General features: G+C 33.6%; 3 protein-coding genes and 1 long non-coding RNA gene across 5 annotated transcripts in view; 1 reads left to right on the top strand and 3 right to left on the bottom strand.

Moving 5' to 3' along the window:
* Positions 1 to 19791, top strand: part of LOC107634189 (pentatricopeptide repeat-containing protein At1g34160) — a 190865-nt gene that overhangs the window by 107999 nt on the left and 63075 nt on the right. The window lies entirely within an intron of this gene.
* On the bottom strand, positions 194 to 2567 carry LOC107632541 (uncharacterized). The gene is made up of 9 exons (XM_088506694.1): positions 2551 to 2567; positions 2055 to 2120; positions 1876 to 1971; positions 1687 to 1752; positions 1122 to 1605; positions 948 to 1034; positions 704 to 832; positions 479 to 613; positions 194 to 343 (listed from the first exon to the last, which is right to left on the bottom strand). The coding sequence occupies exons 1-9, from the start codon at positions 2565 to 2567 to the stop codon at positions 194 to 196; spliced, it is 1230 nt and encodes a 409-aa protein (XP_088362820.1).
* LOC148569881 (uncharacterized) lies at positions 2667 to 2987 on the bottom strand. The gene is made up of 3 exons (XR_015907323.1): positions 2950 to 2987; positions 2800 to 2874; positions 2667 to 2726 (listed from the first exon to the last, which is right to left on the bottom strand). It is a non-coding gene; the product is annotated as an uncharacterized LOC148569881 (long non-coding RNA).
* Positions 8875 to 16927, bottom strand: RLF (reduced lateral root formation). 2 transcript variants are annotated; one of them, XM_016332531.3, is made up of 7 exons: positions 16708 to 16927; positions 12116 to 12251; positions 11912 to 12003; positions 11231 to 11618; positions 10221 to 10355; positions 10027 to 10077; positions 8875 to 9472 (listed from the first exon to the last, which is right to left on the bottom strand). In XM_016332531.3, exons 3-7 carry the CDS (start codon positions 11942 to 11944, stop codon positions 9396 to 9398), a joined length of 684 nt encoding a protein of 227 aa, XP_016188017.1. In that variant the 5' UTR covers positions 11945 to 12003; positions 12116 to 12251; positions 16708 to 16927; the 3' UTR covers positions 8875 to 9395. The 2 variants fall into 2 exon arrangements, with proteins under 2 accessions (XP_016188017.1, XP_016188020.1); XM_016332534.3 differs by having other exon boundaries at positions 12145 to 12251; positions 16708 to 16886.

Raw genomic sequence — 19791 nt, 5'->3', positions numbered from 1 at the left:
TCTGTTTAAACAGCAATATTAATTCAGTAAAGTAATACAGAGTTATATGGTTCTAAAGACAGTTACCTGTGGCCAATTATCCCATTGATACTTCCCCTTTTTGATGTTTTCCGGCTCAATTAACTCCATTCACTTCATAACGTACACAGCGCAGTCATAGCTGAAAACGAAGAAAATAAATTACAAATCTCATTTACAAAAGTTTAATGTTCAGAGTCACAAATTTATACCTTGTTTTTTGGCCTGATATTTTAACATATGGTGATTTAATTTCCTTCTCCCTCTCCCCTTTCTGCAGAGGTTCCCCGCCGGCATATGTTATCAATCTTGAAAATACGTATCCCTTAAATACGAAAACAAATCAGTAATACACCCGAATGAATGGACAAGATACACCCAACTGAATGGACAATATACACCCATCAGAACTAAAGAAATAGACCTATCTATTAAAGTAAAGAAGACAGAGGCAACTTACAGTGAATTTATTAATGGCCTTTCTCTCATCAGTGGGAGCTTTTTTGTGTAGCGGGTCAAGTATTTGACATTTTCGCTTTCTTGTTTTTATCAGCCATAACCACCAATGCCCCGAGTAGCAGACAGGGGCAAAAATCTGAAGGATTGCCACACGTGAACAGTGTGTTATTTTATTTTGCAAATAAGTAAATAAGCATACTAACAAATTTAGCAAACAAAAACTTACATATGGGTGCGAAGTCAATTTTTTTCTATCTATGAAGGGAATGAAACTCGGGTAGGCTTCCACCCTGAATTCCTTTTTCGTTTTCGGTGATACGAATTTCCCGTTTGGGTGATCCGAAAGTGCCATGCACTGCAAGAATTGCGAATCAAGAAATGAAATACTAAACTTACACCCAATGGAACCTAAAAAATACACCCAAATCAATACAGAAAATACACCCAAAGTTCGGAGAAGTAACACTTACCACAATATCGGGGGGGAGACAGTATATTTGTTCTTTAAACCTCTTTTCATTTTTGTTGTTGAGGATGAGGCAGATGGCAGATACAATCTAGAAATATATGCCAAAATCAATTTTACATTAATAAGCATTGTAATTGACTTTGGTGTAAAAAGATTAATGTTATTCTAATATTACCTGAGATTCTATACCACTTTTTGCCTGTAGGGAGGCAAGGTGCATTCTCATCAAAATGTATTCTCCTTGGCCAATCAGAGTGCACATTTCCTCATACTCGTTAGTATTGCCATCTGCATCTTCCTTCAGTCTCATCCCCCAGATGTAGCACTTTTGTTTCATATCATCTGGAATTTGATTCATTCCCCCAGGAGTTTCAAACTTTGCAGAACTTTCTCCCCCAGTCTCCCTCTGAATTTGTGGACTTGTGTTTTTTCCCTTCGCCGCGCTGCTTGCTATTCTTTGGACCAAACTGTCCAATTGTTCTATCAAATTCGCAGCTTCTGGAGATTTTTCCCTTTCTGTCTCCTGCGTTGACGCCCCCTCCTGGCTTGAATCAGTCAATCCAAGGCTGAATGATGGCACCCCTGGATCTGTTTTAGGAACATAGGATGCTGCCCGTGCCATCATCAACAGGGTAGCAGCGTCTTCTGCGTCTGGATGACTGCGTCATGTATAAAAATAAGAATAAGAATAAGAATATACGGATGATAAGCAAAGATTGATTTTAGTCTGATGAACTTACATTTTAGTTGGAGCTGGGGGAACCGTGGGTGTGGTCTCTTGAAGTTGTTTGGGGGTTTCAGGAGTGCTGCACAGTTACAAAAAATTAATCACGGCGTAAAAAAAACTAATCATGAACAATATACACCCAAACTGTTAGCTAATATACACCCAAACTCTAAACAAATATACACTCAATACTATTTCTTACGTTTCTGTAGTCCCTTCAATCTGTAGCATAGGGGTTGGTTCAAAATCTGTCTCAGTGGTTGTTTGGGATGCCGGCACAAAAACCTGAATCGGGACTCTAAACAAGAAGAAAAATGAAAGGTTAACAACGCCTTTGAAAATAATAAGGTTATAAGGTTGAAATATTATTGGAAAACTCATATTGCAAGCGCTTCCGACGGTGTCTGTTCCCTCACAACCATCATATTCGAATCAGACGGACTCAACCTAGAATACACCCAAAGAAATTTAAGAAATACACCCGAACAATTCAAAAAGAAGACAGGCTTTGTTTTTTTGAGAACTTACATACTTGCAGTTTTTGCTTTTTTTTCCTGCCTTTTTTTTCTTGAATAAAATAATAAAGGGCTTTTTTTTCTAAAAAAAATATATACAGAATTAGAAGTAGAAGGGTAATAGAAGAAAAAAAGTAACGGTTATTTGAAAGAGAAATTACATGCTCTGTGACGGCTGGTTTACACTACTCTGTTCTGTGTGTCCTTGAGAGGAAGGACCATCACTTCCCAAGTTTACAGCCGGTATTCTAAAACAGATTTCATGTTATTCAGACAAAATAAGATACAGGTATAAAATACACCCAAATGAATGCACAAGATACAACCAACCGAATGGACAATATACACCTAACACAACAAACTTAATATTCCAACTCATTAAACAACATACACCCAACTTGATCCACACAATACACCCAAATGGTTCCACAAGATACACCCAAATCATGATAACAAGATTTTATTAAATAATAAAGCTTCTTACGTTTCAGACGACACATAGCGACCTTCTGTCGATCGCAGGTCAGGTTGGTTCTCCCTGCGAAACAAGAAACAATTATTAGCATACAAAACACAACAAAATATGAAATAGACAGCCCAGCAAGACATACCCCTCTGCAGCAGATTTATCAACGTTTTGCCCTAGCCATTCATCCAGTTCGTCACTTGATATTTCATATGTCTCACTACATTCATAAAAGAAGATGTTAACAAAAATAATTACGACGATAGACGGTAATATAGCTTACGAGGTACTGTACCCGTCAAAGTATTGGTCTTCTTTAGGAGGTGAATCCTCCACGACAACTTTTTTCTTTTTTGGTTGTGTTCTGGGTGGAAAAAAAAGAGTACCAATCAGAAATAAAAAATTAATTTTATCACAGAATATTATGCAAAGAAGTGCTTACTTTTTTGGTGTTGTTTTTGTTTTTTTCTTTTTCTTCTCCTTCTCTGCAGGTGATGATTCTTCGCTCCTATAAGTTAATATAATAATAGACACTTTAGTTAATACACGAAATCTTTATAATGAAGCCAAAAGAAAGGAGTAATAATTTCAGGACATTACTCATCACTTGGTTCAGATTCAGATTCTGAATCAGAATCTGACTCCTCTTGCATCTGCTTTCTTTTTCTGGAGTCCATTCTGGAAGGCAAACAATGATTATTTAGAACATACTAAAAATACACCCAACGTGATCAACAAAATACACCCAACTCGAAAAAGAAATTACACCCAAGTATGGTACTTACTTTTTCCCCTTTTTGATGGGGTGTTTTCTTGCTGAATCCTCTGAGTCTTGTTGAGTCTCAGAGTCAGAGGTAGAAGTGTCACTGTCAGTAGCTGTTTCTATCTCCGAAGACGATGTTGGACTCGCCTTCCTTTTTTTTGTTTTTTTTTATTTCTTGTTTTTTTTCTTTTTTTCTTTTTTTTTTTATTTTTTCTCTTGCTCTTGTCTCCGCCATCTTCACAATCCCCTGAAACATGAGATATTTTAGCTAGCAGCATTCAGGTAAATAAAATACAAGCAACATATTATGTTTACTTACCAAAATTTCTTCTCTTTCTGCAGTCATTCTTTCCACCAACTGCTCCTTAGTCCAGTTGGCAATCCAAGGCTTTGGTGGTCTTTCAGCCCTCTTCTTGCCTTTGTTTTCCGAAAGATGAAAGTATATTATCATCAGGGCAAAGAGGCAGCCATCAATTGCCTTCTTCTTCTTCTCCTGGTAGTCTGTGATGCCCTTGATAATGAAGGTCAAAACATGCCCCCCCCCCCCAGTTTCTCTCCGATATGCCGTCCATCTTAAAAATTGGGGCCAGGTGCACGGGCGATATTTTGTTTATCGTCGTTGGCAAAAGGAACGCCATCTGTATGTAGAGGATGAATATCCTCTTGAACATCAGGCTTTCCTCTTCGCTGCCAACGCCTATTTCCATCATTTCATCGGTAAGACTTTTGAGGGTCTTACCCTAGAATCTTCTATAAATTATTTTGTCATCATCAGAAAGTTGCTTATACTCAACTTTCTCAGGAAACAGATTTCCTACAAAAAAGAAAACAACAAAGTATCAAAATCGGTTCAAAAACACCCAAGCATCAACCTTAAATACACCCAATCATGAACTTAATATACACCTATAATTTTGAGCTAGTTACCTGTTGCATTGATGCCAAGCGCATCACCTATTGTCTTTGGTGTTATTTGGAAAGAACCATATCCTGTCTTCAGTCTGTTCTCCCCAAGTTTGAAGTTGTTTGCCAGTTCCCTTAAGAGTTGGTGATCCACCCTTAGAGGTGGGACGTGCATCAACCCACCAAATCTGAGATCCCTGACAATTGCCTTCTTCTCCTCAGTCATGTTTCTGAACTTATCACTCAGGAGATGTGTGACACACTTAAGGTCCTTTGTTTGGTTTCTTGCTGCCATTTTGTCTGAAACGAAAAATACACCCAAAGACATCAGTAATATACACCCATATATATGAGTCAGATACACCCATTAATAACAGTAAGATACACCCATAGATATGAGTCAGATACACTCATTGATAACAGTGAGATACACCCATAGATATGATTCAGATAAATCCATATATATCAGTCAGGTATCACTCAAACATGCTTCAATATCAAATTAATTGAGATATCAGTAAAATACACGCATATATGATTCAGATACACCCATTGATAACAGTGAGATACACCCATATGTAAGAATCAGATACACCCATTGATAACAGTGAGATAGATATTATTCAGATACATTCATATATATCAGTCAGATATCAGTCAAACATGCTTCAATATCAAGCCACATTACAAGTTCAAGCAGTATACACCCCCCAATCTACGGAATAAACCCCCAAAAATCAACAACATTAGCAGGAGAACTTAGAACGACGTAGAACTTAGAAGAACGACGTAGAACTTAGAACAGTGTAACAAAGAAGCAAGAATAATAGCCCAGTAAACCCTAGAAGAACGACGTAGAAGAAAAGTAGAATATACAGTAATGTTAATGAACTTACGTTGAGTGTTGTTGCTTTGTTTTCTCTTCAGATTCTTCACGGAGAGTTTGATGTTGTTTTGATGGAGGTTTCGAACAACGATTTGTATGTTTTGAACTTTGATTTTTGCTCGAAAATGGGAGCGTTTCCTTGTTTTCGAAGCGTTTTGAGAAGTGGAAGAAGTGGAGGAAGTGGAAGAGTCTGCCATACGTAACCGTTTGTGTTGAGCGCGTGATTTTGACGCGCCATGTTATGCTTCTTTATGCGCGTGTCTTCGATTTGGGCTGGGCCAACTTGGATGCTTGTAAACTTGTATGTGTAGCAGGCCCGTAAATAAAATTTGTTAGACTCCACCTTGAATAAAATTTAAGGAATGTGTGCAAATGTAAGATGTCAAAACTATGCCTACAGAAGAATATATGGGGCAATAAGATAAAAGACTATTTTCATAGCTTTTATCATTTGTATTTGAATAGCTTAACCATACTTTTTTGTACTTGAAAATACCTCAAAATTTTATTTTTTTAATCAATAAAAACAATAGCTGATATCAAAACATTTTATTTATTTGTTCTTTTAGCTGCTAACATTTCGGTGAAATTCTGATTTTGTCCATAATATTTGAAATATTCTATTTTTATCACAAAAATTTTATTTTGTTTTTTTATTCTCGAGTTAAAATTAATTTTTTTTTTTAAAATTATCATTTTATTTCTTGTATTCTTAAGTCATTTTCATTATCGAATCACTAAAACTATTACTATGACTACAACAATTAATATTTTTACCGTTATTTAGAAGGAAATTATAATAAAAGAAATAATATTTTTGGAAGAAAAACATTTAATTTTGACTAAAAAACCAAAATAAAATGAAATAAGATGTTTAGAATAAAATAATTTACCTTTGTGTTTGGTGAAGCAACTATTAAAATTTTAAAAAAATTATGATAAATAGAAATATAAGGATAAATTTAAATATTTATATTATATATTTTTATTTGATATAACTATATTATGCATACACAAAAAATTAGTCTAATAAGTCACAATTATTAAATCATATAAAATATAGAATAAATAATCATTTTTTATCATAAAAAATTTAATTACCAATAAAATTGACCATAAAAAATTTAAATAAATTTAATAATCATTAAAATTTAGTTCTATTTGACCATTTTGACCAATAGGTAATTTTAATTAAATGTCCTACGTGATAAGATACACTCCAACTAAACCCTAAAAGATTAGATTACCATTCCAACCCCAATTTCTTCTTCCTCATTTTGCAAAATATGAAAAAGCCCTTAGTATTCTGACTCTCCTAACCCTCAAAATCTATCCACTTCTCCTGAAAATTGTGATTCAAGTAGACAACAATCATATACAAGAAGTTCAATCAAGCAAGAAAGATTGCTGGGTAAATTTTCTTTTGAGTTTCGGACAACCACTCAGAGATAGGTTTGATAGACTAGAAAACTCAGTATACCATCTATGATGTTCCATTCCTCCCACTTTGCCATTGACTCAAATCTCAGTTTCTTCAAATTTGTTGAGGACTTAAGATGTTCAAGCACGTCTTGTTGGGAATCTTCCAAAATTGGATCACTCTTCAATTTGCTTTTTCTCCTTCAAATTGGCACCGAAAAAAATTAAGGTAGATATATTTTAGGGGTTTTGCATGGCAGAAAAAGGATGGGAGTGTTAATCGAAATTCGAAAGTATGTTGCTGAATTCATTTTAATTAAGGTAGATATATTTTAATTTTAATTCTATATAATTAAATTAATATTTATTTAGTTTTTCAAATTTTTGTTAATTAAATGAATTATATCATGCCGCATAGGACACTTAACTAAGGGTGATACATTAAAACCAATAATTAGTTAGAATTGTCGAAGAGAGCTAAACTTTGATGGTTACAAGTTTATTTAAATTTTAGATGGTTAATTTTATCCGTAATCAAATATTTCATGGTTAAAAATAATTATTTATTCTAAAATATATATTAAAATATAAAATATATATTATAAATTAGTTAAACAACATATATATTTATAAATAAAAATGATTAATTTTGTGATTGATTTAATATGCACGTAATATTTTTTATTTTAATAAATACAATCTAACTTTAAAAAATATTCTTATTTTTAAAAGATGAAAGTACAAATACATATGATATTTTTCATTTACAAACGCAAAGTGAAATACTTGCAATAAGTACAGGTATCTCTTTAAAAAAATTTCCAAATCATGCTGAAGTAAATTATTAGCCAAACGTTTTGTACCAAAAGAGAAACAAAAATAAACTATGTTGCTTTGCACCACCAGGTACACTCAGTGCAGTTTATGGATGACACACCATTTCTCATCACCAGAAAGACAGAAACCATCATAGCTGAGCCAAATTTACTGTTATATTACCTTACTCAAGCACTTACTAAAGCTATAAAGAAGACAACAAAGTTTTAAAGATTAAAAACAAAATAAGGGGTATCAACTTACCACTTTTATCAGTACAAATGTAAATGCACTTAAAAGTTCTTGTCTCTCGTGAGTCATATCACAATGATATTGTCTTCTTTTTCTTTTTCATTATTTTTTTTTCCCTATCGGAGGGAGTGCTCAATTTCATTAAGACATACAAAGCGTAAGATAGAGGAGGGCAGTAACCTTAACAAAACAAACATACAAAACGAAGAATCCATACAATTCAACCTCAACAGATACATGAATAGATACAGATTTTATATCGAGAATGTTGTTAAATACAATACATCATAAAACAAGGATGAGGAACCAATTTGGGATGGTCTAGTGGTTAAATGGAACTCAATATTGCGGTGAATTAGTCTTTAACTTGTCGGACTAGGGAATACCGTGAGAAATAAAAAAAAAAAATAAAACAAGGACGAGTCTTTCTGAACCCTGTACTCTGATCTTTGTCCTTCAATTCAAACATTCTTTCAATATATAAAAATTAATAAGAAAACTACACAAAAAATGATACCACAATAACGGACATTATAACATGGTTACTATTTCTGAATATAGACATTCTTTTGAATTGTTATGTTCACATTTCAGACACTTATTTAGTACGTATACTTTTGTGTTCAACTATATCTTATAAAAGTACTCCTATTTACATATTTAGACACATTCAAATACAATTTCGTATTAATTTGTCCAATATTATTTTTAATTAACATGCTTAAAATGAATTTAAAAATAGTATATATCAAAATATTATAATTTATCTAAAATTCTCTTTTTATACTGTATATATATATGTATATATACACCTTGATCTCCTTGTCTAACAAATTTAAAATGAGTGTATCCATACATCACTACACTGCCTTGATTTATATTTCTCCCTTCTGTTTGGAATCTTGATTTGTATTTATTAGTTTTATAAGTAAACTTGATTAGGTTCGCTATAAGTGACTCCACCATATGGCATATGAAATGAATCCCTCACTTGAATGAGACCTTGGTTCCTCATTTTTGGAATTACCATAGAGCAGATTTTATTCAAGCCAGGTTCACAAGCAATGTTTATCCAAGAGTGGACTATGTCAATATAACTAGCAAAATACAAGCTTAAAAGGAGAGAGAAAAAAAAGAAAACACACTTTGCAACCTGCACCACTAAAGAAAACTCAGAAACGTGAAATAATTATCATCTTGCCATATTCACTTATTGTAAATCATGTCAAATGTTGAAGAGGAGGGGGGGGGGGATGAAAAAAAAAAAATTACTGAACAAAGTCAATAGTCAGTAATCACTTATGAAATGTTACATGACAACCAAGCCTTCAAGTTTGGAGAACAAATGCACTGTCCATCATTGTACAGCAAATTAAGCATGGATCCTCTCAATTTTCTTGTAATGTGTGATCTTTTACCATACACTATTTAAGTAGGATCAAGAGAAAAAATATGAGAGAAAATGTTGAATGGTAAAAGATCACACTTTACAAAAAAATTGAGAGGATCCATTTCCCAGCAACTTCCGATCGGAATTCTTTAAATATAAACAAATTCACAAATGAATTTATTCCTCATTCCACTATTGTCTTGGTGGTTTGACCAGAAAAGGGATCATGAAGGGGTGTAATGGATTGGAGTGCAGTTTTTAAATAATGTGACCTAGTGATAATTTAGTATCTGTATACAACTGTTAATTTCTTTAATGACTTTCATCTAAGGTGCCCACAAGGCATTTCTCCAATAAGAATTCGGCATTAACCCAAGCATGGTATTTATCTAACACAAGAATTAAGGATAAAGCTGAAAGTGCTCCTTAACACGCAGAAATTGAGTTTATAGATAACAAACGATCATGCCCAAGGAACCTAAGCTACAACTTGAATCATAAGCATATGCATAAAACCATGTAGGGGTTTCATCAAGTGGACATCCTGATTTTCCAAGTGCTTACACACCTACTTAAAACTAATTTTATTATGGTATATGCAACAGAATTTAACTCTCCCATATTGCATATGAAATTTAAGGCTTGAAAAACATGGATTATATATAGGAAATGTATCCAGTGAGAAAAGTGAATGGATCTTATATGAGGAGAGAAAATGTTAGAATTAAAAGTTTTTAAAAGGTCAGTTGATCTTAAAAATATCACATGACTTAATGTTTAATTTGTGTTTTTGACCAATGGCAAAAGATTTAATATTCCAGATTGCTTCTCTCGTTCGTGTATGTGTGTACACGTGTATAAATGATAATGCAAGAAAATGTCAACATCCTACAAATTCAAGCATAAACTTAAGTTGGATAATCTCAAAAAAGAAAAAGGATACTGAAGAGAGATGTGCAATCTTTTCCCACTGCTTTCATCAACATATCAACACCTGAGTTTTTTTTTTTTTTCCCGGTTGGGTGGCAGGAAATGATTTTCATGTTAGCAACTTATGCATGCATAATTTCAACGAAACTAGCAATATAAAAGTGACAAGATTATATATGAACATGTACAATGAGCAGATAGCCATACCTCCAGGGTGAAACTTCATATATGGAGATATATTGTAAACATGTCCTTTTAAAACAGTCCACATTTCACCTTCTGTTTGGTGCTTTCTAACTTCATCCATTGGAATAAGTCTCTTATTTGATTGTCCCTTTAAGCCTGAAATTAAATAGATAAGATTAATACATTATGTAGCCACTTCTTGGAAGATGAAAAGTAAAGAAAAGAACTAACTTTTATGCTTATAGAACCAACCAGCTACAGAAAACCTAAAAGGAATTCCGTATATCAACCAAGGGCTACCATAAAGGCACTAACACAACAATGACTTAGAGCATGTTTGGGAATATGCTAAAAAAGACTTATTTTTTGAAAAAAGAAGTATGTTTGCGTAAAAAGTGAAAACAGATTATAACAAAAAACCAATCATTTTAGCTAAATTTTGAAGCTAAAGATTATAAGCTAAAGCTTTTTTTTTTAATAATTGTAATGATTTTTGCCAATTTGACCCGAAGCATCCAATGTTAAATGATATAAACAATCATTTCATACCAATTTTTGTAATTATACCACTAAAAGAAAGAAGCTTTTTTCATATATTTCAAACACAATTGATTATCTTCAACCGCTTTTCTGTTAAAATGTCCAAACATGAATTTATTTGCACATAATTATTTTAAGCATTCCCAAGCACACCCTTAATCAGAGGACAAGATGGAAATCAATAAAGTAATGACAATGTTCCAGATATGGTGTATTAATAGATGATCAGAGAAAACAGCACTTCACCGCCAAATTTAGAGTATAGTTGCGAAATTGTAAAATAACATATAACCAATAGCTTTAGTAATGTAACAAAAGAACTTGAAACTACAACTGTATTCAGAAATTTGCAGCAATTTTTGTGCAACTTATTCTAAATTCAGCTACAATAATCAACCATAAGCTTCATGTATTTTTATCATTCAAAGCTACAACTAAGTAGAGTCATTTTTTTAAATAAAAAACTAAGGCAATAGATTAAGTAAGAGAACCTGCAAGGTCAGGATGTGTCCGAGTAAGCTTAAGCCAATCCATTTGACTATATCCTTTTTCAAAAGGAACTTTGGTCCGAGCTGCCGGCTTTGCAACAGGACTCTTCAGTTCTGGAGACCTTTGAATCGAATTCATCCCATCACTCAGAACTGATTTCTTGTTCAATTCATTCGGCTGACGTGAAGTCGCACTGGTTACGGTGAAAGACAAAGAACCAACCTTGTCCTCCTTTATAGAGTCCGAATTATTTGCAAAACCATCCTTCCACAAGAAACCACCATCTTGATTACTACTAATAGTGGGAGAACTTGAGGATTCTTCTTTTATGGAAATGTCAGCAATATCCGAAGCAAGTTTCTTTGTTTCAACACCCTCCTGCGAACTAACCTATAAATCCAAGGCATCAAATTAGAAGAATAACAAAAGATATACAAATTCTTATCAAATTCTCAAGTAACTCAAACTCTTAAAGCTGCAAGTTTAGATTCCCAATCGAGCTAACTATTTTACATGCAAACTCTTAAAAATTTACGAGTTAAGCTTTAGAATTCAACTTAAGTAAATTCTCGAGATTGATTAACTTGGAAATGCACATTCCAAACCTAAAGAATAAAAACCAAAAACACAAAAGCCAAAGGAGCATCAAATAGAAGTAAAGAAAATGGCATTGATCTCTTAACCTGACAAAATGTGAAATCATCGTCGGTGTCCATATTAGATCACGCTGCGATTCTGGACAAGAATTTTACTTCACCAGCTGCAATTGATTTCCCTAACAATGAAAAATACCAAAATCGCAATTCATCGAACCAAGTTTATTCTTAATAATAATAATAATAATATGATACAAAGCTCAATAGTTAGTGAGAATGAGAATAACTCACTTTTTTTTTTGGGTCTTAGAATAACTCACTTTGAATCACGGTTGCGCCTTCGTCTTCCTATCTCTATCTTTGTCTTCGTGTTGGAAAAATTGCAGAGCTCCGCGACTGCTTTTTTAGTAATGGGCCTATGGTGGGCCTTGTTGGACCATTACAAAAATAAAAATTCAGTTTCTCATAGTGGCCCCACAGAAAAACCCACTGTTTTGGAAATCAGACTGAACGAACATTGGCCTTCGGACCTCTTGTATTTCAAAAAAAAAAAAATAAAAGGAACATGATATAGAGGATAGAGGTACAAAGCATAAACCAACATCTGTTGGTCGAGTGGTTAGCTCACCCGTCTGTTTAAGTAGGTGTTAGAGGTTCGAATCCTCCCTTGTACATGTAGCAACCCACCATGAATGGACAACCCAGTTGTGTAAATCTAAAATTTCTACATATATCTAATATATTCACCTTAAATTATAAAATGTTTTTTTTTTTTTAATTTTCTACTTTATATCAGGCCATCATATAAAAAATAAGTATATTTTTCTTCATCTTTTGATAGTGAATATAAAATTTTTCATGTGACTCAAAATTTTCAAAAGGCAATGATTACCAAAAAAAGGATTTCAACTAATGTGGAGCATATAACTTGCAATGAAATTGGAATGAAGCGGTTTGTGACATCTACTGTTAAGCGTAGGAGGTTGGTTGAAGAAAATGGCAATTAAGGTGGAAACACTACAAACATAGATCCTTTGTATGCTGAAGCATGTGATGATAGAAATTACTTACCATATGCCTTCATATGTTTTTATGTGTTGCATTATTAGCTGTTATTTAAATTATTATCTTTTTTCTTTTGAGACACTTTGTGCAGATATTTAATTTGATGCCATGTTCTTTTAATGGTCAAATATTGATCATTGTCTTTTCATTAGTGATATATTATTCTATTAAGTTTTATTATTTAGTTAGTTTGGAGAATAATTAGTATATAAGTCTGCGTTTATTTATAGATACGGGACACTAAAACAAGAATACAAAGATACAAAATTGTATTTGGTAGATGAGACATAAACACTGATATTGTGTTTAAATATACTGAATTAGTGTATTTTTTGTATATCCTGACAAAAAAGACATAGAAAATTAGAAACACTAATAAAAGACACAATTTATTTTTTATTTTTTCTTTTATTATTCTTGTTAAATTTTATAATTATATTTTTTATTATTATATTTTTATTTTTATATTTTTTAATGAAAAAAATGAGAATAAATTAAACTTTTTATAATTTATTCTAATTTATCACCAAACAAAATACAAAAACACTAATTTTTATGCCTCTGTCTTTTGTGTCTTATTCTTAGTGTTTTATCTTTGTTAAAAACACTGAGATAGCATATAAAAGGTAGCAGATCCTCGAAGCTCAAGCAATAGGATTGATGTTAAGAGTATTAAGAGTATTGAGAGTACATATGATAAAGTACATGCAGTTAGCTGGAGTCAATTAGTTTGTTAGAACTAGTCAAATAAGGTATAAGTCAGCACTAGAGTCAATTAGCTTTCATATAAATATTTACACATTGTACCAATTAGTTAGATTTGTCAATAAAAGTATAAAACTTCTCTCCAAAGAAAATATCAGATATTTTCTTTCAACTTCTCATATTCTTTCTCATCCTCTCTTCGTTATCTTAGAGAATTTGATACCTTCACATGGTATCAGAGTTTCTTCGGTCCATGGACAACACTAGGCAAAACACAAAAATTCCAATGAGCTTTCTCAACCAGAACACGTTTGCTGCATTTTCAACAATTAAACTCAACGAAAACAATTACAAAACATAGAAGAAACAAGCACTAGTGTGCATAAAAGTGAACAAGCTTCAGAATCATTTAGATCCAAGGAAGATACCTCCACGGTTCAGCTCAAAAACAGATAGAATCAATATAATTGAAGCTCAAGATTATATCGATTGGGAAGTGCAAGATCAGTGCCTTGTAGCTTGGCTAATGACAACGATGGAGTCCAATTTCGTTAATCATGAGATCGAATACGATTATGCATATGATATCTGGAATGGGTTGAACGAATATTTTGAAGCCAGAGTCAAATTTAGGATTAAACAACTCAAAACGCAGCTGAAAGCACTCAAGAAACAAGGTTCAACAGTAGCAGAATACATGTCAAAGATTAATCAAGTAGCCGATGCGCTCAATGCTCTTGGAGCCTCGCTATCCAAAGATGAATACATTGAAGCTACGTTAAGAGGACTTGGTGAAGAACAGGGACGGACCCAGTAGCAACAATGAGGGGCAACAATGAGGGGGCACTTGCCCCCACTTTTTAATTTTTTTTTAAAAAAAATATAGTTATATATAATATGCTCCCACTTCAAATTTTAAATGATCCCACTACAAATAAATTAAACCCAATTAGTTAAAGTTTCAAATTCACTTTTTTATTTTTTTATCATTTGATTATTATTTAACCTAATCAAATTTAATTCTTGTGTCGTTACTCCTTTATTCCCTTAAACTCTCTTCTTATTTTTATATTTTCAATTTTTTTTTCTATTTCTTGTCCAGTGGTCATCTTCTCTTCATCAAAAAATAAATTTTAAATTTTTTATTTTTTTTATATAGCTCTCCATGACTCTATGTATCTTTCAATTTCATTGTTTCTCTTTTTTGATATTTTCAATTGCAAATTTTAATTTAAACAATTATAGTTTAGGTATTAATCTAATATTTTATTTTCTTCGTGACTTTATATATTTTATTTTATTCTCGATTTATTCATTTTTATTACTTATTTTTTATCTTTTGTTCTATTATATGTACCTATGTTGCGTATAAAATTTTTAAATGAATTGATTAATTTACTAATTTAGAATATATTTTTTATTTTTAGAAATAGTAATAAAAAATATTTTAATTACAATACATAATTAAACAAATGCATAAAATCTTTCATCTAACATTAGGGATATCAACGAGGCAGGGCGGATGCCTCCATGCTCCCCATCCCCGTCCCCATTCCCCGCCCTGGGAGAATATTGCTCCCCATCCCCATTCCCCATCTACATAATAGTTCTAACCAAGGTTCTGAGAACCGGACCGGTCATCGAACCGTTCTAGTCACTGGTTCACTGGTTTATTGGTCTAACCGGTCCAACCGGTAGTTCAACCGAAAAAATCGTTTTAGAATAAAATAATAAATAAATTATAAATAAACATCCTAAAATATAATTATAGTCTAATATAAATCTTAAAATATCTTCGAAATTTAAAACACTACATAAAATATCATCAACATAATCCATATGATCTTATCAAAATACAAACTCAAAAATTAAATAGTAAAAAAACATATCTAAATATTAAATCCCAACATCATGATTTATCAATCATCAAAATCCGCAAGAACTTGTTGCAAATTTGCTTAGGTGGATTAGGATTAAGATTAGCAGCATCATTCGAAATTAATAAAAGTTTTATTAATTAAAACAAAACTAAAGACCAGCCACAGCACAATGAAAAATAAAAAAATTATCAACATGATCATATCTAAATTCTACCACCAACATTCAGCAACAAACAAAGCAGCAAAACCAGCAATAATTAGGAGCCAGCAACTACAGATCAAAGCAAAACCAGCAACTACAAAACAAAGAAGTATCCATTACCAGATACGAAATTAAAGACTAGCCACAGCACATTGAAAAATCAAAAAATTATCAACATGACCATATTTAAATTCTGCCGCCAACATTCAGCAACAAACAAAGAAATAAAAACAGCAGGACATTCAGCAGCAAAAACACCATTACCAACAGCATTCAGCAACAAAAATTATCATTCAGCAACAAACAGGGCATTCAACAACAAAAATTAGAACCTTGTGACTGACTATTATTCGAACTAGGTGGATTAGGATTAGCAGAATCATTTGAATTAGGAGGAATAGCAGACGAATTATTACTCAAACAGGCATTATCAGCAACTGCTGCTTGATTAATACTTTCATCCATAACTAAAATCAATAAATCATAATCCAAATTAAAAACAGCAATAGAACGGCTAGAAATCCAATAATCATCCATGAGACCATAGAACAGAATCAGTAACAAATCCATTACTCAGTTTCAGAAACAAATCCATTACTCAATTTCAGAATCAGTAACAAAAGCACATATTAGAACAGAATCAGTAATATATCAGAAATCAATCACTAACTTCAGAGTTCATATTCACAAATCCCTAATTTCAGAAATTGCATATTTGAGTAATCTGAAATTTCATGAGTTTAGCCCACTAACCTTGACGGAGAGATATTATAAAAGCTAGAAATTATAAAACCAATCAGAAATATAGTTAAAGCATTTCATCAAACATGTTGAGTGCGGTAAAATTAAAACGAAATAAGAGAATCCAAAGCTTAATTTCAATGTGATAGAGAATGCAGAATGCAGACCGAAGAACGAAGAAGAAGAATTGAAGAACCAAACTTCAAGCCAAGACCCAAGAAGAATTGAAGAAATATGGAACAAAAATTGAAGAAGAAGTTCAGAGAAGATGAAGACAAGGAACCACTCACCTGGGTTCGAGAGGCCAGCGAAGACGAAGAGGACCTGGGGACGGCGGCGGCGCTGACGACCTGGGAACCGCGGCGACGACGGAGAGCTAGGGTACTGGGTACGGGGTTCCTCTTCCTTGGCTTCAGAGGGCTAGGGTTCACGAACGACTGAACGAGTGAGATGAGAGGAATAAATGGAGGAAGAGGTGTTTGGGGGGGGAGGGACGGGTGGTTCACGAACGAGTGGATCGGGTTTTTTTGTTTTTTTTTTAAAAATAAACTAAAAAACGGCGTCGTTTTAGAGGAACAGGCCGGTTACGATTTTCAACACAGAGGTTATTGGAAGAGGACCGGATCGCTTTCATTGCCGGTTTCCGGTTAAATCGGTTCGACCGGTCGGTCCGGTCCGATTTTTAGAACCTTGATTCTAACTAATTATTAATTTCTATATGAATAGAGCTGCAAGTATCTATTTTATATAAAAACTGCAAGATTTTATACAAAAAGTCTAAATGACACGATGATGACTTCTATTGAAATGACGCAACGACGAGCCAAAGGACAAAGCAGTGGACAAGGTGGGAGACGCGGCAACAGAGAGGAGAATGGATACGACGGCAGAATTACGAAAAGGAATGCCGCAAATAGAAATTACGACGCGGTAAGGGTGATGGTACGGTGAGGTGTGACGATGCGGTGAGAAGGGTGGCGAGGGGGTGGCTACAAAGAGGTTGGATGGAGTATGGACAGCGCTAGGGATCTCTAAATTGAAGAAGGGTAATGCAAATAAAGATTAGGAGTTTTGGGTTTATATATATATATATATGTGTGTGTGAGAAATGACTAAAAAACATATATGAGAAATAAACTATTAAGGATAATTCAAGAAATTCAAAAATTTCGGAGAATAGCGGGGACGAGGCAGGGATCCCCGCGCGGGTCCCGCGCCTGCTTTGGGGAATTTTGTCCCTCGTCTCCATCCCCGCTAAAAAAATTCTCCACATTCAGATCCCCATTCGGGACAGTGCCGGTAGGGATCCCCGCATCTCGGGGAATTTTGTCATCCCTATCTAACATTATATCAAAATTAAATTAAAAAATATATAACAAATTTAATTATTTAAAAAAAAAAGAAAAAATTGTGAATTATGTTTCTGTTATTTTATATAAACATACTTTTTTTATAAATTATATATAATGAATAATATTTTAAGAATGAAAGTGTTCACTAACTTTTTTTAATTTTTATATCTCCATATAATTAATAGGTAAAGAATATAATGTGTTTATAACAGTGGCCACTGCAAGAATGGAGCAAATGTCAGAAAGTGAATTTGAATCGCAGTTGCTAACGCAAGAAAAGTTGATTGAAAGGTTCAGGCAGACAGACCTAGGTCCCGTTCAAGCAAACGTTGCTCAAAGTGAAGACGTTCAAGAATGCATGCAAGGCAGAGGCTACAACAACTACATAGGAGGATTTAGAGCTGCAAGAGGCAGAGGCTACTTTATGGGTACAAGAAGATCATTATGGTGGCAAAGTAGCAGACCTCAATGCCAACTTTGTGAAAAGATAGGTCATATAGTGGTGCAATGCTTTCACAGGTTCAATCCAGATTTCATGAATCCGCAAGCGCAACCCCTCAATGCAGCAATACCACCCTCAATGACATTTTAAAATGGTGCAAGATCTCAAAGCTCCCAGTAATGACTTCAAGAAATGAAACCTCAGTCTCCCTCAACAGTCAACCCTCAAGCTCTCCTTGCATTGCCCTCAGTAATTCCAAATACAGCCTGGTATCCTGATTCGGGAACATCGTCCCACATCACCTTTGATCAAAAGAATCTCATCACAGGATCTGATTATGATGGCACGGAGCAAGTGTATGGAGATAATGGCCAATGTATGAAAATTGAATGAATTGGAAGCTCATTCATGCATGCATCATTATCTAATAGACCTTTCAAATTGCAAAACATGTTACATGTGCCAACAATCTCTAAAAACCTAGTGAGTGTAGGCAAATTTGCTTTAGACCATTGTGTGTTCTTTGAGTTCTAGCCTCATTTGTGCATAGAATGTTAGATATCCAAGAAGATTCTCCTTTAAAGATTACTTAAAGATAACCTTTACAAATATAAAGGGATCCAAATTGGTCTAACAATAAAGTCTGTGCCTATTAACTCACCTTGTTACAATGCAAATATTGTTAAAAAAATCCAAAAATACAAATACTGAGTATGGAAAGAAGCTTATCTAAGCCACTGACACACCTATTCATTGTTGAGCAACAAAGAAAGAGCTGTTGTCCACCTAAATACAGCAAGCTTAGCTGCTGTCAGCCCAAGCCTAGTCACTCCAACCACTCCCTCATCCTCAACCTTAAATGATGAAGCTGTTGTCAAAAGATTCTCAAACACAGTTGCAATCAATTCAAATACAACTTGCTTAGGTGTTTCTTCATTTTTAGGTGTAAATAAAGAAGCTACTAATACAGCTTTGACTTTGAGTCCAAAATTACTTGGTTCTGTAAATAGTCCAATTTTAAATGCACAAGTCAATGTAACTTGTAAAAGAGTCAATGATACAAGCCAATTATGGCATAAAAAGCTAGGACACTCATCTGATAAGGTAGTAACTCTTGTGATGAACCAATGTAATATCCTAAACTCTGATGATTCAATGAATAAAAATAAATTTGATCCTTCATTGTGTAATGCTTGCTGCATCACTAAAATTCATCAACTGCATTATCCTGAATCATACTCAAATCATGCACCTTTAGAACTTGTCTTCTCTGACGTTTGGGGGCTAGCACCCTTGTATAGCAGATCATGTTACAGATTGTATGTTTTACATCTGTTTCATCGATGCAAGTATAAGATACATCTATACATATCTCCTCAAAATCAAAGGTCATGTATTTGAGGCTTTTCAGCAATATAAAGCAGTAGTAGAACTCAAAATTGGACTGAAATGAAAGCCATATAAACCAATAATAGAGGAGAGTATCTATCATCAGCATTACCACAATTCCTTGCGACAGACTGGATCCAACATAGGCTCACATGCCTTTACACTCACTAGCAAAATAGCACAGTAGAACG

Source organism: Arachis ipaensis, chromosome B3, assembly GCF_059453495.1.
Source record: "Arachis ipaensis isolate K30076 ecotype BB chromosome B3, ASM5945349v1, whole genome shotgun sequence".
NCBI lineage: Eukaryota > Viridiplantae > Streptophyta > Magnoliopsida > Fabales > Fabaceae > Arachis > Arachis ipaensis.
This window is presented reverse-complemented; position numbering and strand designations above follow the sequence as displayed.